General features: G+C 39.9%; 1 protein-coding gene, 1 long non-coding RNA gene and 1 pseudogene across 3 annotated transcripts in view; 2 read left to right on the forward strand and 1 right to left on the reverse strand.

The window, feature by feature from the left end:
- YAE1 (YAE1 maturation factor of ABCE1) overlaps positions 1-11,218 on the reverse strand; it is a 45,776-nt gene extending 34,558 nt beyond the window's left edge. The window contains exons 1-3 of one of the 2 annotated variants that reach the window (XM_003804380.5): positions 11,012-11,195; positions 6,929-7,050; positions 4,682-5,286 (exon numbers count right to left, since the gene is read on the reverse strand). In XM_003804380.5, coding sequence (XP_003804428.3) covers positions 4,857-5,286; positions 6,929-7,050; positions 11,012-11,140 — 681 coding nt within the window. In that variant the 5' untranslated portion in view covers positions 11,141-11,195 and the 3' untranslated portion in view covers positions 4,682-4,856. Of the gene's footprint in view, positions 1-4,681; positions 5,287-6,928; positions 7,051-11,011 lie in introns of those variants that run through there. The other variant, XM_034964009.4, reaches the window with a different exon arrangement.
- LOC134730743 (thioredoxin-related transmembrane protein 1-like) lies at positions 7,358-8,228 on the forward strand (annotated as a pseudogene).
- Positions 11,219-11,285: 67 nt separating the features above from the next.
- LOC117980941 (uncharacterized) overlaps positions 11,286-27,040 on the forward strand; it is a 36,328-nt gene continuing 20,573 nt past the window's right edge. Inside the window, exons 1-2 of the long non-coding RNA XR_004672445.3 lie at positions 11,286-11,416; positions 23,576-23,644. This is a non-coding gene — a long non-coding RNA (uncharacterized LOC117980941). The remainder of the gene's footprint in view (positions 11,417-23,575; positions 23,645-27,040) is intronic.

Below are 27,040 nucleotides of genomic sequence, written 5' to 3' on the forward strand. Positions count from 1 at the left end.
TGCAGCTGCTGGCCTGGGTGCTAAACCCCTCCCTCCCTGCTGGCCGGCCGCTCCAAGTGCAGGGCCCGCCAAGCCCACCTCCCACCAGAAGCTCACGCTGGCTCGCCACTCTCACTCCACACCTCCCTGGGAAGGGAGGGAGCCGGTTCTGGCCTCGGCCAGCCCAGAGAGGGGCTCCCACAGCGCAGCGGCGGGCTGAAGGGCTCCTCAAGCGCAGCCAGAGTGGGTGCCGAGGCCAAGGAGGCACCTAGAGTGAGAGAGGGCTGCCAGCACTTCGTCACCTCTGAATGACACAGTTTGGATATGTGGATTTTTATTAACATGCAAAATGAAGATAAACATTTTTTAAAAAGGCAAACATAAGGCAGGCGTGGTGGCTCACGTCTGTAATCCCAGCACTTTGGGAGGCCAAGGCGGGTGGATCACCTGAGGTCAGGAGTTTGATACCAGCCTGGCCAACATGATGAAACCCCATCTCTACTAAAAATACAAAAAATTAGCTGGGTGTGGTGGCAGGCCCCTGTAATCCCAGCTACTTAGGAGGCTGAAGCAGGAGAATCGCTTGAACCCAGGAGGTGGAGGTTGTAGTGAGCCGAGATTGCGCCATTGCACTCCAGCTTGGGCAACAGGAGTAAAACTCCATCTCAAAAAAGAAAAGCTAACATAAAGATTTACAAAAGAATGTAACACGATGTATTTTGGAATCCTGTTCTCCTGTTCTGGTTATATTTCCATGTTGGCTAGTAGATTCATTTTTTTTTCTCTCATCAAGCACCACCTATGCATCTATGTACAGGGTGTGATGCTGAATGCTGGGACTATAACACTAAATAAGGGATTTTCCTGGAGAAACGTGAAGAGACACTCAAAGTGATGCAGGGGAAACACTGGGAAGAGCAATCACCTCTGCCTGATGAAGCTGAAATTTAAGCTGGTATTGGAGGGTGACAGGAATTTGCTGGGAAAGGACGTGGAATAAAGTATTCTAGGCAGAAGAGTCAGCAATGAGTAAAAATCTAAGTTGGGAGTAAGCCTAGTGTGTCCATAAAGCATTGTAGTAATGCCTGTAAAGAAGTGTAGTGTGCATGGTGAATGGAAAGAGGCAGGTGGGAAAAGAAGACTGACAACACACTTTTGGGCCCAACACTTCAACAGGTTTGGGCCAAGACCTGAAAAACAAAAACAGAAACAAAAGGGAATAAATCTAGGTTTTAAGTCAGGGAAGTAAACTGTTTTGGAAAGATAATATTGGTAAGAGACAGAATGGACAGGAAGACAGCTAGATTGTAGGTACTGACATTAGTGATGAGGCTGGTACATAAATTAAAATCTGGGTGATTAGAATGAAAGGAGGCCAGACTCAAACTGTTTGAAAGATGTAAAGCAACTCAGTTAGAAGTAGGGTATGATGGCACAGGAAGGGCAGAGGAAGACTTAATGTTTCCAGCTATGGATGAACAGGGATGACATTAATAGGTGAGATCATCTGGTCAGAATATAAAAACAAAGAGGTCCAACAGTGAAACTCTGGGGAATCCCTACATCTAAGCAGCAGTCAGAGTCGGGGAGAGTTAGCAAAATGATAGGGAATAGTAATGAGCGGACAAGAAAAAGTGTTGCTGGAGAAGGCAAGGAGAAGGGATTGTATAAGCAGTGAATTGTTCATGTCCAATGATGGAGAGGAGACAAATGATAGGACTGAAAACAAGTCAGTGATGGACAGTTGTGTGACTGGCTATCAGTGACTTTAGCAAAAAGTAGTTTAAAGGTGGAGAGTGCATGAGAAATTAAGAATTTGAGACAGTGATGGCAGACTCGTGCTCCAGCATGTTTGTTCAGAAAAGGCATTACGTAGGGGCAAAATCAAGAAAGGCAACTGTTGCGGTAAAGTATCTTCATGACAGAGATTTGAGAATTTCTGTAGAACAAGAAGCCTGATTGGTGGATCACTTTCTACACACACACACACACACACACACACACACACACACACACACACACACACACACACTCTCTCTCTCTCTCTCTCTCTCCTGTATCTTAGACTGGAACCTTAGTTCTAAGAACTAAGCTCTAACCTTAGTTGGAAGAGGGTAGAATCACAACTTAGACTTGGCTGAAGGCTTTTATTTTGGTTTCCCACAAAGCAGTTAATAAGTAGTGTAAAGGATATATATTAGGTAAGGACGCAGGTATGTGCATTCAGCTGCCCACTCCCTTTACATATCACAACATTTTTGGTGGCCTCAGCAGTTCTAGTAACTAAAATGTCAGAAAAGTGTGGTTCTGTGGGCTTCCTTATCACCCTTTTTAAAAACCTCAGATATATTAGCAACCAGAAGTAACTTATTTTAGATGAAATTTGTTTCTAAGGAAGCCACACCACTCAGTCTAATGTCTGGGTTCTGGGCCTTGAAACTCTGGCTGTGCCAGCTCTGGGGCAATCTTGCTTTACCATTTTTCATTTATGCTCATGCAGGGTATTCTCATGGGAAGACCTGGCAGACCTACAACATGTGAGGCAAGGCAAGAGACCCAAGGCCAGTAAGCTCTTTCCCTTCATTCTTGGTTCTAGTACAGAGGCTCATGTTCATGGAACACAGGTAGAATCAGCATGCCATTAACATTCCTCTGCAGTCCAGGAACTTCTATATTTCATGTTTTTAGAGACGGGGTATTGCTCTGTTACCCAGGCTGAAGTAGAGTGGGGTGATCTTATCTCACTGCAGCCTCAACCTTCTGCACTCAAGTGATCCTCCCAGCTCAGCTTCCCAAGTAGCGAAGACTACAGGGACTTAACACCATGCCTGTCGGATTTTTTTTTTTTTTTTTTTTTGGAGACAGAGTCTTGCTCTGTCACCCAGGCTGGAGAGTAGCAGCACAATCTTGGCTCACTGCAACCTCCGCTTCCTAGGCTCAAGCAATCCTTGTGCCTCAGCCTCCCCAGTAGCTGGGATTACAGGCATGCACCACCATGCCTGGCTCATTTTTTGTATTTTAGCAGAGACGGGGTTTCACCATGTTGCCCAGGCTGGTCTCGAACTCCTGAGGTCAGGCAATCCACCTGCTTTGGCCTCCCAGAGTGTTAGGATTACAGGCATGAGCCACTGCACCCAGCGGATTTTTTTCATTTTACTAGAGACAAAGTCTCACTATGTTGCCCAGTCTGGTCTTGAACTCTTGGACTCAAGTGATCCTCCTGTCTTCACCTCCCAAAGTGTTGAGATTACAGGTGTGAGCCACTGTGCCTGGCCCCTTCTGTATTTTTTAAAAGGCAAAACAAGTTCGAGAGATGTTTTCAATCCAATAGTCTCAACTAGCTAATTCTCCTGATTTCATTTTCTATAAAAATCTGTACAAACACACCATATGTAGCCAATGGTGGCAATGGGTGTTATCTTCAGGGAATCTTATCAGGAAAAGCCTAGATAAAAATCTCAAGATTTACCACACCTATGACATTTTTACTTAGGGTGGCCTTGAGATGCATCCTTAGAGGTATTTCATATGTATATGCACGGCACAGCAACATTAAAAAGACTTTAGAGGCTGCTTATAATACCCATATTCCATGTGGAGTTGAGATTTGGGCTGTGTCCATAAACATGGAAACATATATTAACAAGACAAACTAGTAAATCTCTGAAAACAGTCTTCACATCTGGAGAGATCGAAGAGCTTTTTTTAGCCAGCTGTCAAATGGCACTGGTATCTTCAGCAGGGGTTTTAATAAATCCTGAAACTTAATATGGCTTTCTGATTTTAAATCTGTTGCTTCAATTTCTTAATGTTCTTCTGTGAACTTTGAGGAGGGTCATAGTACAGTATACATTTTTAATCTCTTGAAAAGATACACTTTGTCAGATTCTTCATCTCAATATGCCTGTCTTTCAGCTTAGATGGTAGGTATAAATAGGGGTGAAAGAGCAATTAAGGCTACCAATGAGGGACAATTATTTCAGTGCCTTTGAAGTCAGGTATCTCATATAAACTTGTGTTTCAGGTGAATAAAAGTGCTGAGAAATCCTCTCCTGATTCTGAGTTTAGATCCTGGAGTAAAAATTTGAATCTAATTTTGTCCATGCTAGACTATTACCTCAAGGTAATATAGAAGTCAGTGGTTTCAGTGTTTTACTCCTATGTGAATATGAAAAATACTGCAGTTTAAAATAATCTGGCACACTGTTAGGCAATATTACTAACTCCTTACTACTTAGAAAAACTAAGTAGGTATTTTCCTTAGACTTTAGCATAAAATATATTTTCTATGCTTTTCATAAAACTGAATGTCCTTACTTTTAATTAACACAAAACTAAAACACATTTTAGTATTTTGCTGTTAACCATTTAATCAACAGCATAAACACTGCTTCAGTTTCTCACAGTCTCTTAATTTCAATATATATCTACATATCTATATCTATATATCTGTCTGTGTGTCTATATTTACGTTAACTATTAAGTTATTTTTATAACTTTGGTTTGGTGAGGTCCTGACCACCTAATAGTGACAGGAGGTAGAAGTAGGGGTAGGTCCTTACAAAATATGTTTAATTCTTGTTCACTTTTGCTAATGAGTCTGAAAACACTTCATTTTGACCACAAGTTTGGAAATGTCAATGACAATAGAAATTTCTGACCATATCTTAAAACTACATAAAAATTACCAGTGACAAAGAAAAAAGGCTTATATTACATTTAATAGTGTTAATTTTGAAGACAATAGTGTTAATTTCAAACTTCCATAAAGGGTAACCCTACAGTTGAGGTGTTTGATGTAGAAACCAGTACAAATTTCAATTGTTAGGAAACCAAATGTTCTGAACATTATTTTCATTAGAAAAGGGAAGGTAATTTTATAGCTGTTTGAGGTGTTGTAATACATCTACTGATAGGCCCAGCTGTTTAACTAAACTGGCTGTCTGTTCCAAAATCCATGTGGGGCTTGGGTTTTCTGAATGTGCATGCTCCTGTGTTCTACAACATTCTACATATGAACAATCTATCCCACTATGGCTCTTGCTACAGTTTTTGTTAAACTCAGCATTATTTTCACAGAGTCTTTCATCTTTAGCTTCATCAATCTTTTTCTCAGCTGGAACTACATGACAAAGGTCCATATCCTCAATGGAGTCCAATAAATCTACAACATGGGACGGTGGAGTGATTGATTTCAGATGTTTGAGCACATACTCTTCACACTGGCCAACTGCATCCAGAAGATTGTTTATTTTATTGATCAAAGTTGAATTATTATTATGAAGGTGACACCAGGAGAGCAAAGCACTGAACAAAAGTATAAACAAGGGTTAAATAGCAAAATAGGACTTAAAAATATAAGACTATCTTTCAATAACCAACGATTGGACTTAATCATAAAACTGTTTATAATTCATAACCCCTCTTTCACAATTCTATATACGCTTTTCCTGATTTTATATTTTTCTCTTATGACTATGTAATATCTGTTGAAGATGAATACAACTCCGAGAAAGAAAAATTAGTTTCTTCTTTAAGGACATTAAACAGCTTCTTAACTAGCAATTCTCAATCATGGATGCACATTAGAATCACCTGAAGAGCTCTGAACCCTATCAAGGCCCAGATTATACTCCACACCAATTAAATCAGAATCTCAGGGGTTATCTTTTTTTTAAGTTTCAGAGTTAAGGTGCAACCAAAGTTGAAAACCATCGTTCTAAGCACATAGTTGCTTGCCATCAAGAATGAAGGTTAGAGAAAAAAAGTTTTCAAGAGACTTCACTTTCCTGGGCTTATGTCACAGAGTAGAAACTGTTTGCTGAACTACTAACAATTTCCTTGAAAAAGGTAAAAATTCTTCTAGTCCTAACAGATTTAATATTATAGTCATGTCATAAAATAATGATTATGAAAAGTATTTAAAAATAGAATCCATTGATATAAAAGATTCAGCAGTAGCTTTCTAAGGTTATGTAACATCAACTTGATGATGTGAATATTCACATTGTTTTCCTACTGTAGCAGACTAAATTCTGGTTCCTAATAGTTGGATTTTCTAAAATCCCAAATACAATAAAATTTTCGGTTTGTTTTGGTAACTTTTATCATCTACTCTTCTTTAAAATTAGCGATTCCTTGAAGCATTTTTTTTTTTTTCTCTACCAAGGACAGTGTAAAGGGTATAAAGCAGGGGTGTCCAATCTTTTGGCTTTCCTGGGCCACATTGGAAGAACTGTCTTGGGCCACACATAAAATACATTAACACTAATGATAGCTGATGAGTTAAAAAAAAAAAAAGAAAAAAGAAAAAATATCATGAAAAAAATTTCATAATGCTCATATTGTTTTAAGAAAGTTTATGAATTTGTGTTGGGCCATATTCAAAGCCGTCCTGGGCCACATGTGATATGCAGGCCACTGGTTGGACAAGCTTGGTATAGAGCATCAAACTGGACAAGGCTGCTAGGCTCCTGGCTCTGTGTATCATTTGACCATTTGGCTCCGATATATGCCATTATTGCAATGGCATCCTGACAAGTATTCAATGTTCAGGACTAAAGTAAATTAAATCAATTTTATCTTAATTACCAACTATTTTCATCATGTACTTCTAGTCTAGAGGTCTGTCATATTGTGTGGAAGTACTAAAAGTTTTATTCAAAATCTGAAGACCTTTCAATGAGATAGATAATTGTTCAGGTAGCAGAAGTATACATCTTCTTACCATTTCTTTGCACGAAAAGACAATATGTAGTTCACACATTAAAGTAGATGAGCTGATAAAGATTTTGACTTTTTGAAGGCGATATAATTCTATGATCTGCGACACGCTTTAGTGTATTTAGCACCAGGAAAAGCATTTCAGTTTAAACACTTTATTTATACAGAAACATCCTCCAGTAGTATTGAGGTTAAAATGATTCAGCATTTAGACTTTAAAAATTACCTCAATGTTCCTCGGAGTCGTCCATAGTTTAAAATGACTTCTGCACCTTCCTTATAACCTTGATTGAAGCCCTGTTGAAGAGTAACTGCTTTGCCAGCATCTATTCCATCTCTATAACCTTCCTAAAAATAAGTAATGGAGAAGTGCAGCTGTAACTAAGTATATACATGTAGGCTTTTCTAGAAAAGTACAGAACCAATTTAGAAAGCAGATGAATTAGGCCTTTACCGTGTTACTGACCATAATATGGCATAACAATATAACTAAAGCAGACTATGCTTCTCCTAAGTTTATTATTGGTTTATCATTACTTATCCCACTTTTGAAGTCTAGAGTTACCGGGCAATTTTTCAAACACTGATAGTCACAGTTTTTAAAAAACCTAGTGTTGGGCCGCCACGCTTGCTGTGAGGTGGGCAAGCGGCAGACATGGCACCCTCCAGGAGTCTTGCAGTTCCGCTGGCAGTCCTGGTACTGTTGCTTGGGGGTGCTCCCTGGACCCACAGGCGGCAGAGCAACGTACGCATCATCACAGACAAGAACTGGAGAGAGCTGCTGGAAGGAGGCTGGATGATACAATTTTATGCCCCGTGGTGCCCTGCTTGTCAAAACCATTAACCGGAATGGGAAAGTTTTGCTGAATGGGGAGAAGATCTGAGGTTAATGTTGTGAAAGTAGATGTCACAGAGCAGCCAGGACTGACTGGACAGTTTACAATAACTGCTCTTCCTACTATTTATCATTGTAAAGATGGTGAATTTAGGCATCCTCAGGGTCCAAGGACTCAGAAGGACTTCATAAACTTTATAAGTGATAAAGAGTGGAAGAGTATTGAACCCGTTTCATCATGGTTTGGTTCAGGTTCTGTTCAGATGAGTAGTACGTCAGCACTCTTTCAGCTATCTACGTGGATCAGGACTTGCCATAACTACTTTATTGAAGACATTGGATTGCCAGTGTGGGGATCATATGCTGTTTTTCCTTTAGCAACTCTGCATTCTGGACTGTTACTAGGACTCTGTATGATATTTGTGGCAGGTTGCCTTTGTCCTTCAGAAAGGCACAGACCACAGCCATATCCTTAAAAAAAATTATCAGAATCTGCTCAACCTTTGAAAAAACTGGAGGAAGAACAAGAGGCGGATAAAGAAGATGTTTCAGAAGAAGAAGCCAAAAGTAAAGAAGGAACAAAGACTTTCCACAGAATGCCATAACACAACACTCTCTGGGTCCATCACTGGTCACAGATAAATTGTATAGTTATCTTAATATCATGATTTTGATAAAAACAGAAGACTGATTATTTCTTTTGGTTTGAAGTGAACTGTGACTTGCTTGTATATTACAGGGTTCAGTCTAGATTGTCATTAAATTGAAGACTCTACATTCAGAACATAAAAGCACTAGGTATGTAAGTTTGAAATATGATTTAAGGACAGTATGGTGGTTTAACTAGTTCTCTAATTTTTGAAAAATCGTGCCAAACAGTAAGATTTATGTATATTTGTTTAATAATAACCTGTTTCAAATCTGAGTTTTGAAAATTTACATTTCCCCAGTATTGCATTATTGGGGTACTTAAGATTATTTTAGAGAAAAATATTTCTCATTTGATATAATTTTTCTCAGTTTCATGTGTGTGAAAAAAGGAAAGTATTTCCCATAAATGGGAACTTTGCCCACTGTCTCAAGAAATATATATTCCAGTGACAATTCTGTGGTTTTAGAGATATATTCCAAAATTTCCTCATATTTTTAAGTTATGCAACTAATAAAAACTACCTTACATTAATTAGTTGCAGTTTTCTACACATGGTAATATAGGATACGCTACTGATTTAGGAAGTTTTAAAGTCCATGGTATTCTCTCGATTCCAATAAAGGTTGATTTTCTCTTGTATTTTTCTTATTTATTACGGGTTACATTTTTTATTTTTCAAATTGGATAATATCCTGGAATTATCTTTTATGATTTAGTAAACAGCATTTTTTGTTGTTGTTTCAAACTGAAGTTTACTGAGAGATCCATCAAATTGAACTGTCTGTTGATAATTTAAAATTTTGGCCATTCATTTCAGATTTTAAATCATTCTTGCTGAACTACTTGAAATTGTCTTTTAAAATTTTTCTTTTTGGATGTGAAGGTGAACATTCCTGATTTTTGTCTGATGTGGAAAAGTCCTGGTATTTTACATTTTGAAAATTCACAGAAGCTTAATATAAAACAAAGTTTGCATTCTACTCAGGAAAAAGCATCTTCTTGTATATGTTTTAAATGTATCTTTGGCCTCATATACAGAAAGTTCTTAATTAATTTTACAGTCTGTAATGCTTGATGTTTCAAAATCATTAACTATATATATATATATTTATTATTATCATTATTTTTTGAGATGGAGTCGCGCTCTGTCACCCAGGCTGGAGTGCAGTGGCATGACCTCGGCTCACTGCAACCTCTGCCTCCCGGATTCAAGTGATTCTTCTGCCTCAGCCTCCCAAGTAGCTGGGACTATAGGTGCACGCCACCATACCCGGCTAATTTTTGTATTTTTAGTAGAGATGGGGTTTCGCCACACATTTTTATATTTTAAGATACAAACTTCATATTTTCCTGTTCTTTCCTAACTGCTAATATTGTGTGGTATCTTACAGGTAGAAATCAACAGGATGGTACACTTACTGTATTTTTACTCCTTAAAGAGCATACTCCTTAAAGGGCATACATAGTTTTCACCTTACAAGAAGGGGGAAAACCATAAATACAATGAATCAACTGACCATTATGTAGTAGACAATTTCTGTAATGTCCCCTTCTTTCTAGGCTCTGTGGATAGGAGAATCCACTAGACTTATAGTAGCATAATGTACAAGTTTTCTTTAAAGGTCTCTCCTTTAGAATATAAAATATTATACCATTGAAGAGTTTGGATGTGTAACCTGTGATGCCTTAGAAAAATATCCTAAGCACAAAATAAACTTTTCTAATCACTTCAAAAGATTAAAAAAACCAAAAAACAAAAAACAAAACCCAGCATTAGCAATGTCTTCACAAAAAGGATATATGGAAAATTACACATCTGGGCTCTTGCCAACTGATTGGAATGGTGTGGGTGGGTGAGGAGACAGGGCAAAGCAGAGAGAGGAAATTGTTTTAAAAAAAAGGATGATGAGAAGTCTGGTTTCAGAAATTTTGCATAATACCTAAATTCAACTAACCTGCAAAAGCTCTGTGGGTAGTGATTTCGTTCTGCATCTCTCTCGGTGCCACAGCATTTAAAAGATGCTCAATACTTATTAGTGTAGCCCCAGTCTCACATAAAGCATTTTTGTAATTGACAACATGGTTTTTGGGCTAAGCAAATACCACTCTACTGAAATATTAAACAGGGCAGATTCCCAACTGCAGCTTTAGCGGCAATTTAATGGTTGGCAAATATATTAAGTGGATGTGGACCTCACTATTTGGTCCTCACCCAGAAATAGGTTCTGTAGGCTGCACACAGAAATTAAGCTTAGTTTCAATGAATAGTGAGACAAATTAGAGATGAAAAAGTTACATCTAACAAATAAAAAAGAAACCAACTTTAATATTCCCTTACCTAGACACCAGTATTCCACATTAGCTTTCCCTTATTGTCCTCTGACAGCATACTTTAGTTCATCTTTTCAATATGTCTTGATTAACACTACTCCTTAACTTTAGGCTCCCTACCCATTCAAGCAACCCATATAAACTGCGTACACGTCCTTTGACAGCCATAATAAGTATAGTGTATGTTTCTCTCCACCTCCTTTCCCTGTGATCCTCAACAAACTACAAACTGTTCAAAGTCTACACATAGTTAATTTTGGTCGGTCCTCAGTTTCTAACGCATCCCGTAGGCGCTCAAAGAATGCGTCTTGTTGTTTTACACGCTTTCAAGTAACCATCGAGAAATCCTAGCAAGACGCGGGTCGGACCGGGTCCCTAGGGATAAAGAGAACAGTGCCGGGCCAGGCTGGGGCCACTCTGGACCCAGCTTCTTCACAACTCCGCGCCTCTTCCCACAACCCAGCACCCCGCGCCGTCCACACCACGTTTACTTTGACTCGTCTTTGCATGTTACTCTGCCATTCCCGCTGCGCCAGGAGCGACTCGTCTGCTTCTTCGTCAAACACGTCCCCTTTGTCTCCAGGGCCCTGGATCAAGGAGGCTGCTTGAACCCACGACATCACCGAGGCAATTACGGGGTCGCAGGCCACCGGAAGCGCCAACAACTCCTTCCGGTCCGAAGGCGGGGCGAAGACGGCGAGTGGAGGCTCGGGAGGGGCTGCGTGTGCGCGGAGGCGGGCTGTGGACCGTGGCCGCCGCCGGAGCCTTTCGCTTGCGGTGATTTTGGGCTCCCTCGGTTGGCAGTGTTGATGTGTGCCTGTGAGTTGTGAGCGAGGCAGATTTCCTCGCGTGGCCGGCACGACCTTCACCTTTGCAGAAGGCAACCGGGACCCTCAGTGAGACACCTTCCATTTCCACCGTAGTCTTACCATGGTCTGGGTTTTACATTCGCGCGCTTTGGTAAACTATTAAAGGTAGTAAAGTCGATGGGCGATTACCACCCAAATACTTTGTCTCTTTTGGAATCTCCTCTGCATTTAAAGGATTTGACAAGCCGACATTTTAAACTGTTAGGATTGTGGAGTAAAGGAAAATAGGATCGAAAAGCGAGGTACTGTAGCCAATTTGAGATTAGTAAGATATATAGAGTACATTTGTAAAGCCAATATATTTTTTCATTGATTCACGATATCCTTCTGCCTCCCATTCCTGTTCATATGCCCTAAAGTAAACAGTTGGTTTGGTAAGGGTGGGGACTTGTGTCAACACCAGGACAGTTCTGACACATGGTAAATGCTGAACTCGATTTTGGTGAATGAATGAACACCTGTAGTATTCCTGTTTTGCCCTTTGCCTGGGTAAAATGGGTCATGTGATTATGATTTATTTATCTAACAATTTATTGAACACCTACCTTGTGTCAGGCACCATTCCAGGCTTTGGGATACATCAATGAACAGACAGAAGTTCCCAACCCTTGTCAACTTTACAGTCATGTAAAATTGACAGGATAAACAATAAGCAATATATAAGTAGCATAAGGTTTGTTAGAAGATCATAAATAAATGCTATGAAAAAAATTTTTAAATAAGCACAGTAAGAACCATGAGTGTATGGGAGTGGGTGGTTGGTTCATGTTACAATTTTAAATCTCCAGAGAGAATTTGGCATCCCACAAATAAAAAATATATAAACTACAAATATGTATATTTTATTAATGTAAATATATTAAGATATATGTATATATCTTTATTAGGAACAAAATGGTAGTAAGCAATAAAGATAACAATAAAATAGAAAACCTCAAAACTTGAATAAATAAGTCCAGTTATTTTTTGTATTATTTGAAAACACCAATAAGATAGATAATCCTGTCATGACCCAGATTTTTAAAGAGAACAAAATTATACAAGAATGAGAAATGAGATAACCACTGATGCAGAAGGAGATTAAAATATTAATTACCAACTAAAACTCAAAAGCAACACATTCGAAAACCTGAGAGATATGAATGACTTTCTAAGAAAATTGACCCAAGAAGTAGGGTCATGAAGAGACTAATTACCATAGAAAAATTGGACATTAAATATCTACTATTAAAAATGTCATGGAGACTTGGGAGTTTCACATTAAGTCCTTTGCAATCTTTAAGGAATGATGGAGTCTTAAACTATTTTTACCATTTTAGGGGAGAGAAAAAGAAGAAACTCCTTAAATCATTTCATGAAGCCAGCCTTACTGTAACTTCATAAAGACAGTACCAGAAAAACCCCAAAGTTCAAGTTAGCTTGTGAATATATATCCAAAAGAGAATCTAGTAGGTTGGTGCAAAATTAATTGGGGTTTACTTTTGCACCAACCTGGTAGTACTTTATCAAAAGAATAATTTAAGAGGTTTTGTACCAGGAAAGCAAACTTTTGCAATATTAGGACATCAATAATATTTCATTGCATTGACTATTTTTTTTTTTTTAAACAGCGTCTTGCTCTGTCACCCAGGCTGGAGTGCAGTGGTGAGATCACAACTCACTGCATCCTCGATCTCCTGGGCTTGAGCTACCCTCCTGCCTCAACCTCTTGAGTAGCTAGGACTACAGGCATGTACCACTGCACCTGGCTAATTTTTTGATTTTTTTGTAGAGACAGGAGTCTCACTATGTTGCCTAGGCTGGTCTCCAACTTCTGAGCTCAAGCTATCCTCCTGTGTCAGCCTCCCAAAGTGCTGGGATTACAGGCATGAGCCACTGTGCCTAGCCTGCATCAACAATATAAAAGGGAAAAAACATGTTATATTAATAAATGCTAAAAAGTTATTTGAAAAAATTTAAAAATCATTTCTAACAAAATAAAGTAGAAACAGAAACTACAAATTGGTAAAGACTTTACAAAAATTCCAACGAGTAGTATTTTAAACACTTAGATGTTCAGATATTTCCTTTAACATATAGAAAGGAGAGGGCATCTGGTAGTCACTATTATTACTTAATATTCTTTTAGAGACTAGCACACTAGCACATGCAATAAGAGAAGTAAACAAAATAACATGTATAAATGTTGGATAATAAAAGATGAAGATATTCCTTTTTAAAAAATGAGACGGGATCTTGTTCTGCCACCAAAGCTGGAATGCAGTGGTGCAATCATAGCTCACTGCAACCTCAAACACCTGGGTTCAAGCAGTCCTCCTGCCTCAGTTTCCCAGGTAGTTGGGACTACAGGCACGCACCACAATGCCCAGCTAATTTTTAAATTATTTTTAGTAGAGACGGGGGTCTCGCTTTGTTGCCCAGGCTGGTATTGAACTCCTGGCCTTAAGTGATCCTTCTGCCTCAGCCTTTCAAAGTGCTGTGATTATAGGCATGAACCACCATGCCCAGCCTAAGATATTCCTTTTGGTCATTATATGATTATATACCTAGAAAACCCAAAAGACTTTGCTTAAAAAATAACAGAATAAAGAAATTTGATAAAGTCTCTGAATATAAGAAAAATAAACACACCAATAGCCTCTTCTAGTAATAATCATCTAGAAATGTAAATGAGATAAATATTCCACTTGAAATACCAACAAATATTATTAAATATAGTAATGACATGTTTGTTTAGTATTTAGTGTTTATTTAGTACTATATTTGTAAATGTCAGGAACACATTTTTAAAATCATGCAGTAACATGCATACATTTTGAGTGTAAACACCACCTATGAAGATATAGAAAATTTCCATCACCCCAGAGAATTTCCTCGTGCTCCTTTGCGGTCAGTCTCTCATCCCTGGCAACGCTTGATCCAATTTTTATCACTAGATTAGTTTTGCCAGTTTAGAATTTCATAGAAATGGAATTGTATATGTCCTTTAATATATTTGGCTTCTTTGACTCAACATGTTTTTGAGATTCATTTATTTGGTTGCATGTACCAGTAGATTGATCTATTTTATTGCTAAGTACTATTTTCATTATAGGGCTATACCATGATTTGTTCATGTAGTCATTTTTGGACATTTGGATTGTTTCCAGTTTTTGGCTATTATGAATAAAGCTGCTGTGGACATTTTTGTACATGCCATTTTGTGTACACATTTTCATTTCTCTTGGGTAAATATCTAGAAGTGGAATTGCTGGTCATATAGTAAGTATACATTTAACATTATAAGTGGTATGGGCCGGGCACGGTGGCTCACACCTGTAATCCCAGCACTTTGGGAGGCCGAGGCGGGCAGATCATGAGATCAGGAGTTTGAGACCAGCCTGACCAACATGGTGAAACCCCATCTCTACTAAAAATACAAAAATTAGCTGAGCGTGGTGGCACACGCCTGTAATCCCAGCTACTCAGGAGGCTGAGTCAGGAGAATCGCTTGAACCTGGGAGGCGGAGGTTGCAGTGAGCTGAGATCGCACCACTGCACTCCAGCCTGGGCGACAGAGCGAGACTCTGTCTCAAAAAAAAAAAAACAAAAAAACAAGTGGTATGGTTTGGCTGTGTCCCCACCGAAATCTCATCTCATCTTGAATTGTAGTTCACAATCCCCACGTGTCATGAGAGGGACCTGGTGGGAGTTAATTGAATCATAGGGGCAGTTACCCTCATGCTGCTGTTCTTGTCATAGTGAGTGAGTTATCATGAGATCTGATGGTTTTATAAGGGCCTTTTCCCCCTCTTGCTTGGCACTTCTCCTTCCTGACGTCATGTGAAGAGGGATGTGTTTGCTTCCCCTTCCACCATGATTTTAAGTTTCCTGAGGCCTCCCCAGCCCTGCGGGACTGTGAGTCAATTAAACTTTTTTTCCTTTATAAATTAGCCAGTCTGGAGCGGTCCTCTGTAGCAGCATGAGAATGGACTAATACAATAAGAAACTGTTAAGCTGTGTTTCCAAAGAGATAGTACCACTTTACACTTCCACCATCAATGTTTGAGTGTCAGTTGATCCACATCCTCTACCTCACTTGGAATTGACAGTATTTTTAACATTAGCTATTCTAATGAGTGTGTAGTAGTATCTATTACCGTGGCTTTAATTTGCATTTTCCAGATGACTTATGATATTGAACACATTTTCATGTGCTTATTTGTTATTTGTATATGTATTTCTTTTTTTTTGGAGATGGAGTCTTGCTCTCTTTCCCAGTCTGGAGTGCAGTGGCGTAATCTCGGCTCACTGCAACCCCTGCTTTTCAGGTTCAAGCGATTCTCCTGCCTCAGCCTCCCGAGAAGCTGAGATTACAGGCGCCTGCTACCACGCCCGGCTAATTTTTGTATTTTTAGCAGAGATGAGGTTTCACCATATTGGCCAGGCTGGTCTTGAACTCCTGACCTCAGATGATCCACCCGCCTCGGCCTCTCAACGTGCTGGGATTACAGGCATGAGCCACCGCGCCTGGCCAATTTGTATATTTTTTAAATGAAATCTTTGTCTATAAAAAATTAGGTTGTTTTCTTATTGTGTTTAAAGGTTCTTTGTATATTCTGGACATAAGTCTTTTGTTGGTTACATGTTTTATGACTATGTTCTTTTCATTTATTATATCCAGCAGGAGACAGATATGGAGATAGAGTCAGGAGTGCATGAGGTCTATAGGTGGGTGGGGAGTATAATGTCTGTGAAAGATAAAAAGAGGAGGAAACATGATTAGGCAGGGAAAGCCTTCAGAAAGTGGTGTTGATCTGATTCCTGTAATAGGGAAGGGAGGAAGAAGCGGGATAGGGCAAAGAGAGCCTCAGATTGCTGTGTAGATCCAACAAAGCTTTAGCCAACATAAAAAGGAACTCTGGAGCAAAGAACAAAAGGATTCCTGCATTAGGCACACACAGCCAGACCTTGATATTCCTGCTATGCTCAATCATTGGCTGGGGGATGCCCTGGAAGACTATGGCCTTAGCTAGAAATCGAAGGCAGATCCTGTAGGTGCTTACAGCTGGAGGCTGACAGCTAACCAAGCCTTCAAGGACCAGATGATCTTTCAAGGTCTTTTCAAGTGTGTGATTCTATTGTTTCCAAAACAGCATTTCCCCTCCTTTTTAAAAAAGTGAACTGTAAATAACAATGACATCCCCTGCGTAAATTTTGATGTCACAGCGTGAATTCACTCCAGGGTATTTAGTAAACTTATCTTACACCTCAGTATCTCTTATATAAATACTCTGATCAGGTCAACCTTTAGAATTCACTGTATCTCCTTCCCATTCTTCTGCTTATTGTTCATCCTTGTCTTTTCCTTCAAAGCCTTCAACAATTCTTTTTTATGTCCTTCTATTTCTAATCTCCTGCTAAGTTTTATTCTTTATCTCAGTCTTCAAAACTTTATTTGTGACTTTTGCAAACTGCTCTTTTGTAGTTGATATAATAAACTCTAAGAGGGCACAGACCTTTTCTATACTTCTCTTCAAAGTTTCTAGCACACTAGGGCTTTAATCATTCTGTCTTTGGCAACCAGCCAGCAGGACTGATTTCCATATGCCAAGTGAAGTCGTTTTCCCACTTTTCCTTGTCCCTTCTAAACTTTCATATGTTCTATCCTTAGTGGCTCCTTGGTTGCTGTCTTTTAATTACTTATATCAGGTTTGCAAGACTATGTAATATGTATTAGAAAAATAAAATTCTTGCTGGTGGTGAAAATAGATGGGAAATTATTCAAAAAACAGCTTCTAAGAGAGGACCTTGCAATAAGAATAGTAGGTTGATTCTGAGCAGACTTGCCTCCTTTCTTTTAAAGTCTGTAGATGACTCCAGTTCCAATATAGAATGTTTGTTGAATATTACAAAGTATGAAGTAGAAATGTCAGACAGGTGATCTGTCTTCCTCTTTTTTTCTTTGAGACAGGTCTCACCCTGTCGCCCAGGCTGGAGTACAGTGGCACAATCACAGCTCACTGCAGCCTTGACCTCCTGGGCTCAAGTGATCCTCCCTCCTTAGCCTCCTGAGTAACTAGCACACCACCACATCTGCTAATTACACTTTTTTTTGTAGAGACAAGGGTCTCGCTATGTTGGCCAGGCTGGTCTTGAACTCCTGGGTTCAAGTGATCCTCTCACTTTGGCCTCCCAGCGTATTGGGATTACAGGTGTGAGCCACTGCACCCAGCCAATTTAATACTTTGAAATTGTTTTTATTCTTTGTAAATTTTCCTTGACACTGTTAAGTTCGATTTAGCTGAAGAATATTTCATACTCTTGCCAAAGATCAAAACTTTTTTTGGTGGAGTTTTACTTGCATAATTCAACAATTATTTGTTGAACTTTAGCTATTGCACTAGAAGGTGGGGGAGCACGTGTATGTTGCCTACTATTTCTTCTACAAGGTCAATGGTGGTGTGTCCCCTTACAAGGTCAATAAGTGTTGTGCCCACCCAAGAGCAATTTGCAGCAGTTAATGCTTCTGCCAAGAATGCTTTATTCCAGATATTAGCATGATTGACTCCTTTTTTTTTTTTGTCTCGCTGTGTTACCCAGACGGAAGTACAGTGGTGTGATCACAGCTCACTGCAGCCTCAGATGCTTGGACTCAAGTGATCCTACTGCCTCAGTCTCCCAAGTAGCTGGGATTACAGGTGTGAGCCACAGTGCCCAGTGATTGGCTCCTTTTAATCATGTGGATTTTAATACATTTAGTACAAATCCTATCTCCTTGAAGAGGGCTTCCCTTTCTACTCAGCCTAAAGGAGCATCTCCATTCATAGGTACCTTTATTTTTTATGTGTATAATGATACTTAGAGAAATATTTAAAAGGATTTTGCTGGCTGGGCATGGTGGCTCATGCCTGTAATCTCAACACTTTGGGAGGCCAAGGCAGGCGGATAGCTTGAGGTCAGGAGGTCGAGACCAGACCTGCCAACATGGTGAAATGCCATCTCAACACACACACACACACACACACACACACACACACACACTCACACACACACACACACAGATTAGCTGGGCGTGGTGGCGGGTGCCTGTAATCCCAGCATTTTGGGAGGCTGAGGCAGGAGAGAATTGCTTGAACCTGGGAGGCAGAGGTTGCAGTGAGCTGAGATCGTGCCACAGCACTCTAGCCTGGGCAACAAAGCGAGACTCCATCTCAAAAAACAAACAAACAAAAGGATCTTGCTAATATTTTTGTTTATATTTTTAAAAATTGCTCCTGTGCCTCCCTGACTGTCTTGCTTACTTCTATAACCCTAGTTCCCAGCATAGTCCCTGCCACATAGTGAACACCCAATAAATATTTCTTTTTTTGGTGATTTTTTCCCTTTATTTTATTTTATTTTATTTATATTTATTATTGTTATTTTTTGAGACAAGGTCTCGCTCTGTTGCCCAGGCCAGAGTGCAGTGGCATGATCATAGCTCACTGTAGCCTCTACCTCCTGGGCTCAAATGATCCTCCTGCCTCAGCCTCCTAAGTAGCTGGGACTACAGGTGCATGTCACAATGTCCAGCTAGTTAAAAAATTTTTGCTGTTGTTGTTGAAATGAGATAATGAGATCTCAGTATGTTGCCTAGGCTGGTATCAAACTCCTGGACTCCAGCAATCCTCCTGCCTCAGCCTCCCAAAATGCTGGAATTACAGGTATGAACCACTGGGCCCAGCCCCTTTTATTTTTGGTTGACACGTAATAATTGTACACATTGATGGGATATCGAGTGATATTTCCATGTGTGTATAGGTTAATTAGTATATCCATCACCTTAAGCATTTATCATTTGTGTTGTGAACATTCAAAAGCTTCTCTTCTACCTTTTTGAAAATGTACAATAAATTATGGCTAACCATATTCACTGTACAGTGCTGTAGAACACCAGAATTCATTCTTCTTATCTAGCTATAATTTTATCTCTTAACTAATCTCACCCTATGTTCCCCTCCTCCCTACCCTTCTCAGTCTCTAATAGCCACAATCCTACACTCTACTTCCAAAAGCTCAAAATTTTTTTCTTAGCTCTCACATGAGTGAAAACATGTGGTTCTTATCTTTTGGTGCCTGACTTATTTTGCTTAACATAATATCCTCCAAGCTCACTCATGTTACTGCAAAATGAAGGATTTCATTCTTTTTAAATGGCTGAATAGTATTTCATTGTATATACAACATTTCTTTATCTCTTTGTCTGTTGATGGGACATTTAGGTTGATTCCATTATCTTTGCTATTGTGAATAGTGCTATGATAAACATGGGAATGCAAGCATCCCTTTGAATATACTGACTTCTTTTCTTTGGATAAATATCCAGTAGTGGGATTGGTGGATCATATGGTAGATCTATTTTTAGTTTTCTTGAGAAACCCCTATTTTGTTTTCCATAATGGCTGTACTAATTTACATTCCCACTAACAGTATGTAAGAGTTCCCTTTTCTCTAAATTCTCACCAGCATTTGTTATTTTGTGTCTTTTCGGTAACAGCCATTCTAACTGGGTGAAGTGACATCTCATTGTGGCTTTGATTTGTATTTCTCTGATGGTTAGTTATGTTGAACACTTAAAAATATATCTGTTGGCTCAATAAACATTTCTTGCATGACAGATTCTGCATGCCATATCTTCTCTTCATTACTTAGGAACCTCAGGGAAACCCCACCTCTGTTGGAGGAGGAGGATTTTTGTGACTATTCCTTTGCCTGCCTTTCTGCAGAGACTGAGCCACTCCCTACTCCCCCATACGGGTTCCTGCTTCTGTGATTGCATCTGCTTACTAACATTCTCCCATAACTCTATTTTACCTACCTAGTAATCTACTCACTTATGGCCTCTTAGTGGTCAGGGACAGTATTATTTTCATCTCACATTTATTTGGAAACATTATTATCTGGTAAGGAATGCTCTAAGTAGAGCCCAGTGGTTAGGAACAAGGGCTCTGGGGTCAAATTTATAGATTTGAACGTTTATTTTGCCACTTACTGACTGTGTAGTCTTGGGTGTGTTACTTGATCTGTCTGTGCCTCAGTTTCCTCATCTGTAACATTGAATATTACTAATACTACCTTCATATAGATATCAGAAGATTAAAAGAATAACCACACAAAAGCAGTGCTCAATAAATGTTAGCAATTATGTTTATTTCTTTTATCTGAGCTGAGATCAGATGCTTCAAGGATTTTCAGAGTCCTCTCCGAGATTTTTGACTCCGGAATAACTTAACCACTTTCCCTTTCACCCCCTGCATTTGTCATCCCTTTCCTTCCCCTACATCTCCATTTCTGCCCACCCCAATAATTTCTTAATTGTCTCAGTTACCTCTATTTGAATTAGAACCTAAACACTCCACACATGTGGAGCTGACATGTCTTTTTAGTTTCTTTTATTCTATTGTCTTTCCTCCTCACTTCCTTCTCCCCGGTTACACTTGCCTCCTTGCTGACTTTGAACATATTGAGCACACTCTTGCCCTAGGGTCTTTGTACTTCTCTCTTTGTGGAACAATTTTTCCCTCCTCCCATGGCTTGCTCCCTCACATCCTTCAGGTCTCTGTTCAAATGTTGCCTTATTAGAGAGGCCTTTACCTATTTTAATATAAAGTAGAACCCCCAATCACTCTCCCTTTTCAATCCTGCCTTATTTTTTTTTATCATTGCACTAATGACATATTATCCATTTGCTTATTTATTGTCTGTCTTCATCATTAGGATGTAAAATCTATGACAGTAGAGATGCTATGTGTTTCGTTCATTGCTGTATCCCCAATGTCTAGAACAATACATGGGACATAGGCACTCAAATAAATATTTGTTGAATGAATTAATGGATTGACGGATTAGATGACTTAGTTTTCACTCTACTTAACTCTTTTAAAAAAGTTGTTCTGACTATGCTTGTGATTAGTAAATCCTTTTTGCTAACAGCAATTATATTAGGACACATAGTCTATATATATGAAATATGGTTGAGTGACATACAATTACTCATATATAGATCTTAATACATATTAGTTGACCAATTGGCTTACTTATTAACAGAATATTTAATTCTGGCTTGAAAGGCCAGGGCATGATTATCTAGGCCAACTTTATCCAGACTGAGAGTTAGCATACAATATTTAAGTAAGCTCTACATTTTCAAATCTTATTTTTACCATTTCTTAGCATTTTGTGGCTGGGCAAGTGATCCAGCCTCTTTGAATGTGCTTATCTCTAATGTGGGAATAATTGTTCTTTTCTTGTAGAGTTAATACTAGGATTTAGTGAAATCACATAGCAAGTGCCTACTCAGTTTCTGGGGCTTTTCTCAATAAATGCTGCTTTCATTCCCTTTCCACTGTCTTCTGAAGCCTGTGGTTAAATTATTTTTTCTATTCTAGGGACAGTCATTTTCTACAAAAGAGCATCTTTTATCTGAAAGATGAGTGCAGACAATTCCATTTCATTAAAGAGCTGATGATTTAATAATTTACTTAGAAGCAAGCTATGGCTTCCATTATGAAACTCATCTGGCATATGTGCAAAGAACCACTATTATTTTTCTACTGACAAGAAAGCTGATGGAATATAAATACTTTACAAATGTGCACAGAACAGGTTACCCTTGTGCAATGTCTGTACCTGAAGAAATATCATATGATGCTTTGCAGTAGATGTGGCTCAACATAAAATTTGTCATTTCCTGAGTGCTTGAAATATTGCTCTGTTTGTTATACCCTGTACTGCACATGCTTATTTGATAATGTTGGTCTGCCTCCTTATTTCAGTTGCTGAAGTGACATAGCCCTGTTTTATAATTTGCCAAATGATTGAAGGTGCCAGACAGCTTGCTATTACCCCAGTAACATCACTGATTCTTAGTTCTTAAAGAAGAAGGGAGGACAGTGAGCATTTAGCTTGAGGGTGATGTATTCTGTGGGAATGTATATTCTCAGCAAGTTGTTTGTGATTTTTTTTCCTTCTGTACAGCCAGAGGAGCAGAGGGACATATTTCAAATTCCCATTGGCAAGGAAGGGGCCCTGGTTCTTTTATAAGGATTTGTAAAATTCCGTCCCTTTGAATCTTGTCAGCAATCTCTGGATATCCTCCAGCCTTTCTTTCATAAAGCTTTCAACATACAGAGCTGAGTGGGCCGGGCAGGGAAAGTGTATGTGAGTGTGTGATTGCCTGAGCCTGCGTCTGTGCTTTGTGCCTATCTGGAGCTGCCTTGATTGAAATGCCAATGTTCTGCCACTTTCTGGTCTGAATTTACTATGGCAATAAAATGGAAGCGTCTGCCTGCATAGCGAAGTGAAGTGTAACAGTGGAACCTCGCCATTTATTTAGTTGAGTCAGCTTAATGGAGATCAGTGCTCAATTCTTCCTTTTGGTTCCTTTCTTGTTTCTCATCTCTAGTTTCTCATCAGCTGTTGAGTTTGGGGGAAAGTATTTCCCTGGAGCTGTAACAGCTCTCCATGTGGGGAAAGGGAGTGGTTATCTTCAATCTCCAAGAATGATAGGTGTGAGCAGAACTTGTCAAGAGTTTTATTGTTTGAAAGCACCTACATTTTTCTATTATCAACTTATTTTGGAGAGAATAAATCACAAAATATTGGCAAGGCAAAGTTTTTATTTCTTACCAAATCATTAGATATCGGATAATGGAAGCTGTTAAATTGCACAAGTTGGTTTGTGGTTTGCAGGTACAAGAAAACACTTCATGATTACTCTCAGAATTCTGAATGGCCTGAAGCTGTTTGTTTGTTTATTTATTTATTTACATATTTATTTATTTGAGACAGGGTCTGGCTCTGTCACCCAGGCTGGAGTGCAGTGGAACAAACACGTTTCACTGCAGCCTTGACCTCCCAGGCCCAAGTGATCTTCCCACCTCAGCCTCCTGTGTAGCTGGTGCCACCATGCCCGGCTAATTGTTTGATTTTTTTTTTTCTGTAGAGAATAGGGTCTCACTTTGTTGCCCAGGCTGGTCTTGAACTCCTGGGCTCAAGCAATCCTCCTACCTCTGAATCCCAAAGTACTGGGATTACAGGCATGAACCACTGCACCTGGCAGCCTGAGGCTTTTGAGGTTTGGGAGTAAATGGCAGAAAAGCAGTATTAAACAATATTCATCTTATTAGTAGGAAAGACCCCAGCTATTTCTTTTATTCTTTGTAGGTTGATTCCAGTTCAAAAGTTGCTGTGGTCCTGGAAACGAGGATTCTGGGCAAAACAAGAAATTGGGTGGTAAGCACAGTCAAATATGTTCGATTTCCCCCATGACCTCATGTGTAGAAAAGAACGGAGCTGCTCTACTTCACTGAGCAGATTCTGCACATGTTCACTTAAGGGATTAATTTTGCTCTTAAGGTTGGTAGGTTTCACATAGCACTGTAGCGGGACTGCTTGATTCATTCATGTATTCATTCTGTAAATACCATGCCAGGTTGTGAATACAAAGATAATTCAAACATGGATCACAACATATTTCTCTAATTTGTCTGTGACCTCCTTGCCAGCAAAGAGTTTAGAGTCTAGTAGGGAAAATGCATTATGAACACGAGAGTAAAATGTGGATAGAAACTGAAATGCCATAAAGCATACAGATAAAGAGAAGTAGAGATGAACTGTTCTAAACAGGGATAAATGAGGTTTGGTGGAGAGATTAGAGAAGACTTTGAGAAGGCATTTGAGCTTAACTTTAACTTTATAGGAACAGAAGGCAAACACTTTCCAGGTGGACAAAGACATAAACATGACAAAGCACTGGACAAAGAAGGTTTATATTTCTTGTGGTGGTGGGTGGAGGAGATGGGAGAAGGAGCAAGGGACAATTCTGTAGTTTAAGGCCCATTTTGGAACCAGGACTTATGGGATTTATGAACTACTTTTGGGGCTCCAAGGAGCACAATAAGGATAGATGGCACTTTGGGGACGGGGGGAGGGGGTAGGGGGAGGAGGAGGGAGTCTGGGGCTGTGTAGTGTTTTCTGATACCACTTCTGACACCAAATGTGTGTCTATTATTGACACCGAATATTTTTCACACCAATTCTCTGGCACCAACTGGGTGTCCAATAGTTCAGTTCAATTCTGACACTATCTACCTGGAGTTAGTGTCAGATCCCACAAGTTAAAGGGCTCAGTCCCAAAAGACTGCCCCTATTTCAGCTGCTAGCCACCAGTGTGGTCCCCAGCGAACCACACTTCTGTCTAACTGACAACAAAGTTGGGGATTCCTATGATCCTCACCCTTGCCTTAGCGTGGCCCAAGGTAACTAGATAATTTGTTAGAATGAACTCAAGAAAATACTCTACTTACTATTACAGTTTATTATAAAGGATACAACTTAGGGCCAGGTGGAAGAGATCCCTAAGTCAAGGTTTGGGGCTGGAGGGTACAGAGCTTCCACATCCTCTCCAGGTACTACCCTCCCAGCACACCTGTGTGCTCACCAACCTGGAAGCTCCTCAAATCTTGTCATTTAGTGGTTTTTGTGGAAGTTTCATTGCCAATGCATAGGCATGATTGATTAAATCATTTGCCATGGGTGATCGAACTCAATCTCCAGCCTTCCTCCACTCCCCAGAATGAGGTGGGGGAGGGAGACTGAAATTTCTAACCCTCCATTCATGTGGCTGGTTTTTCTGGTGACCAGCTTTCAGTGAGTCAGCTCATGAGTATATGAAAGACAATAAATTTCAGGGATTTTAGGAGTTCTATGCCAGGAACAGGGTATAAAGACCAAATACAGTTTATCCTTGAACAATGCAAGGGTTAGGAGCACTGACCCCTTGTGCAGTCAAAAATCTGAGTATAACATTTAACTCCCCCAAAACTTAACCACCAATAGGCGACTATTGACCTTCAGGTTGATTAACCTGATTAGTTGATTAACATATTTTTTGTGTGTGTGTTTTCTTTTCTTTCTTTCTTTTCTTTTCTTCTCCTTTCTTTCTCTCTCTTTCTTTCTTCTTTCTTTCTTTCTTTCTTTTTTTTTTTTTTTTTTTTTTTTTGAGACGGAGTCTCGCTCTGTCGCCCAGGCTGGAGTGCAGTGGCGCGATCTCAGCTCACTGCAAGCTCCGCCTCCCGGGTTCACGCCATTCTCCTGCCTCAGCCTCCCGAGTAGCTGGGACTACAGGCGCCCGCTACCACGCCCGGCTAATTTTTTGTATTTTTAGTAGAGACGGGGTTTCACCGTGTTAGCCAGGATGGTCTCGATCTCCTGACCTCGTGATCCGCCCGCCTCGGCCTCCCAAAGTGCTGGGATTACAGGCGTGAGCCACCGCGCCCGGCCTCTTTCTTTCTTTCTTTCTTTCTTTCTTTCTTTCTTTCTTTCTTTCTTTCTTTCTTTCTTTCTTTCTTTCTTTCTTTCTTTCTTTCTTTGTCTCCTTCCTTCCTTCCTTCTTTCCTTCCTTCTTTCTTTGTTTCTGAGACAGAGTGTCTCTCTGTCACTCAGGCTGGAGTACAGTGGTGTGATCTCGGCTTACTGCAACCTCGGCCTCCTGGGTTCAAACGATTCTCCTGCCTCAGCCTCCTGAGTAGCTGGAATTACAGGCACGCACCACCACGCCTGGATAACTTTCATGTTTTTAGTAGAGACAGGGTTTCACCATGTTGGCCAGGCTGGTCTCGGACTCCTGACCTCAGGTGATCCACCCGCCTCAGCCTCCCAAAGTGCTGGGATTACAGGTGTGAGCCACCTCGCCCAGCCAATATTTTGTATGTTAAATATATTATGTGCTTCATTCTTACAATAAAGTCAGCTAGAGAAAGAAAATGTTACTAAGAAAATCATAAGGAAGAGGAAATGACTTTACTCTTCATTAAGTGGAAGTGGATCATCATAAAGGTTTTCATCCTCATCCCCTTCACATTGAGTAGGCTGAAGAGGAGGAAGCGGGGGTTGGGGGTTTATTGGTCTTGCATCTTAGGGTTGGCAGAGGTGGAAGAAAATCCGTGTATCAGTGGACCTGCACAGGTCAGACCCATGTAGTTCGAAGGTCAATTGTATTTATGTTTTACTATACCACAGAGGCAGACACCATTTACTTCACAATTTTGCCAAGGAGGACAGCAGTGAGCACAGGCATGGGTGATGGTGGTGGGAGCAGCATGGAGCTGTAAGGTAGCCACAGATAACACACTGGGTCAAGGTTGAATGGGTTGGTGGCTGTTTTGGCACAGGATGAGGACTTAGGCCAGGGATGGTGAGGTGGGGCAGGGTTGATGTGACTTTGTTGAAGACTGCTTCACAATGTTGGCCCTGCTTAGCGGTGTCTGGGCTTTAACTGAAGGCAAGTTAGGAGAGAAAACCACTTTACCATACATATCTATCTTGTTCTTTTTAACAGATAATTTCTATTGTTGGAGTGATGCTAAGTCCAAGCTAGTGTCAATTCTGGGATAATCATCTAGAGTAATTGCTTTCTCTGCCTGGCCAAGGATGATCCATCTTGTTAACAGTCAAAGTGTAAATATATGTGTAGGAAGATTTGAAGAATATGCTGACAAGCTGGCTTGAATCATTTAAAATGTTCACACTTTTCTCTTTGCTGCTGGCAGAGAAATCTTTGAAGGCAAAAACTTAGCTGAATGCTCCCGACAGTCAAATAAAGACGCCAACTCAGGACTCCACAAAACT

Source organism: Pan paniscus, chromosome 6, assembly GCF_029289425.2.
Source record: "Pan paniscus chromosome 6, NHGRI_mPanPan1-v2.0_pri, whole genome shotgun sequence".
Taxonomy (NCBI): Eukaryota; Metazoa; Chordata; class Mammalia; order Primates; family Hominidae; genus Pan; species Pan paniscus.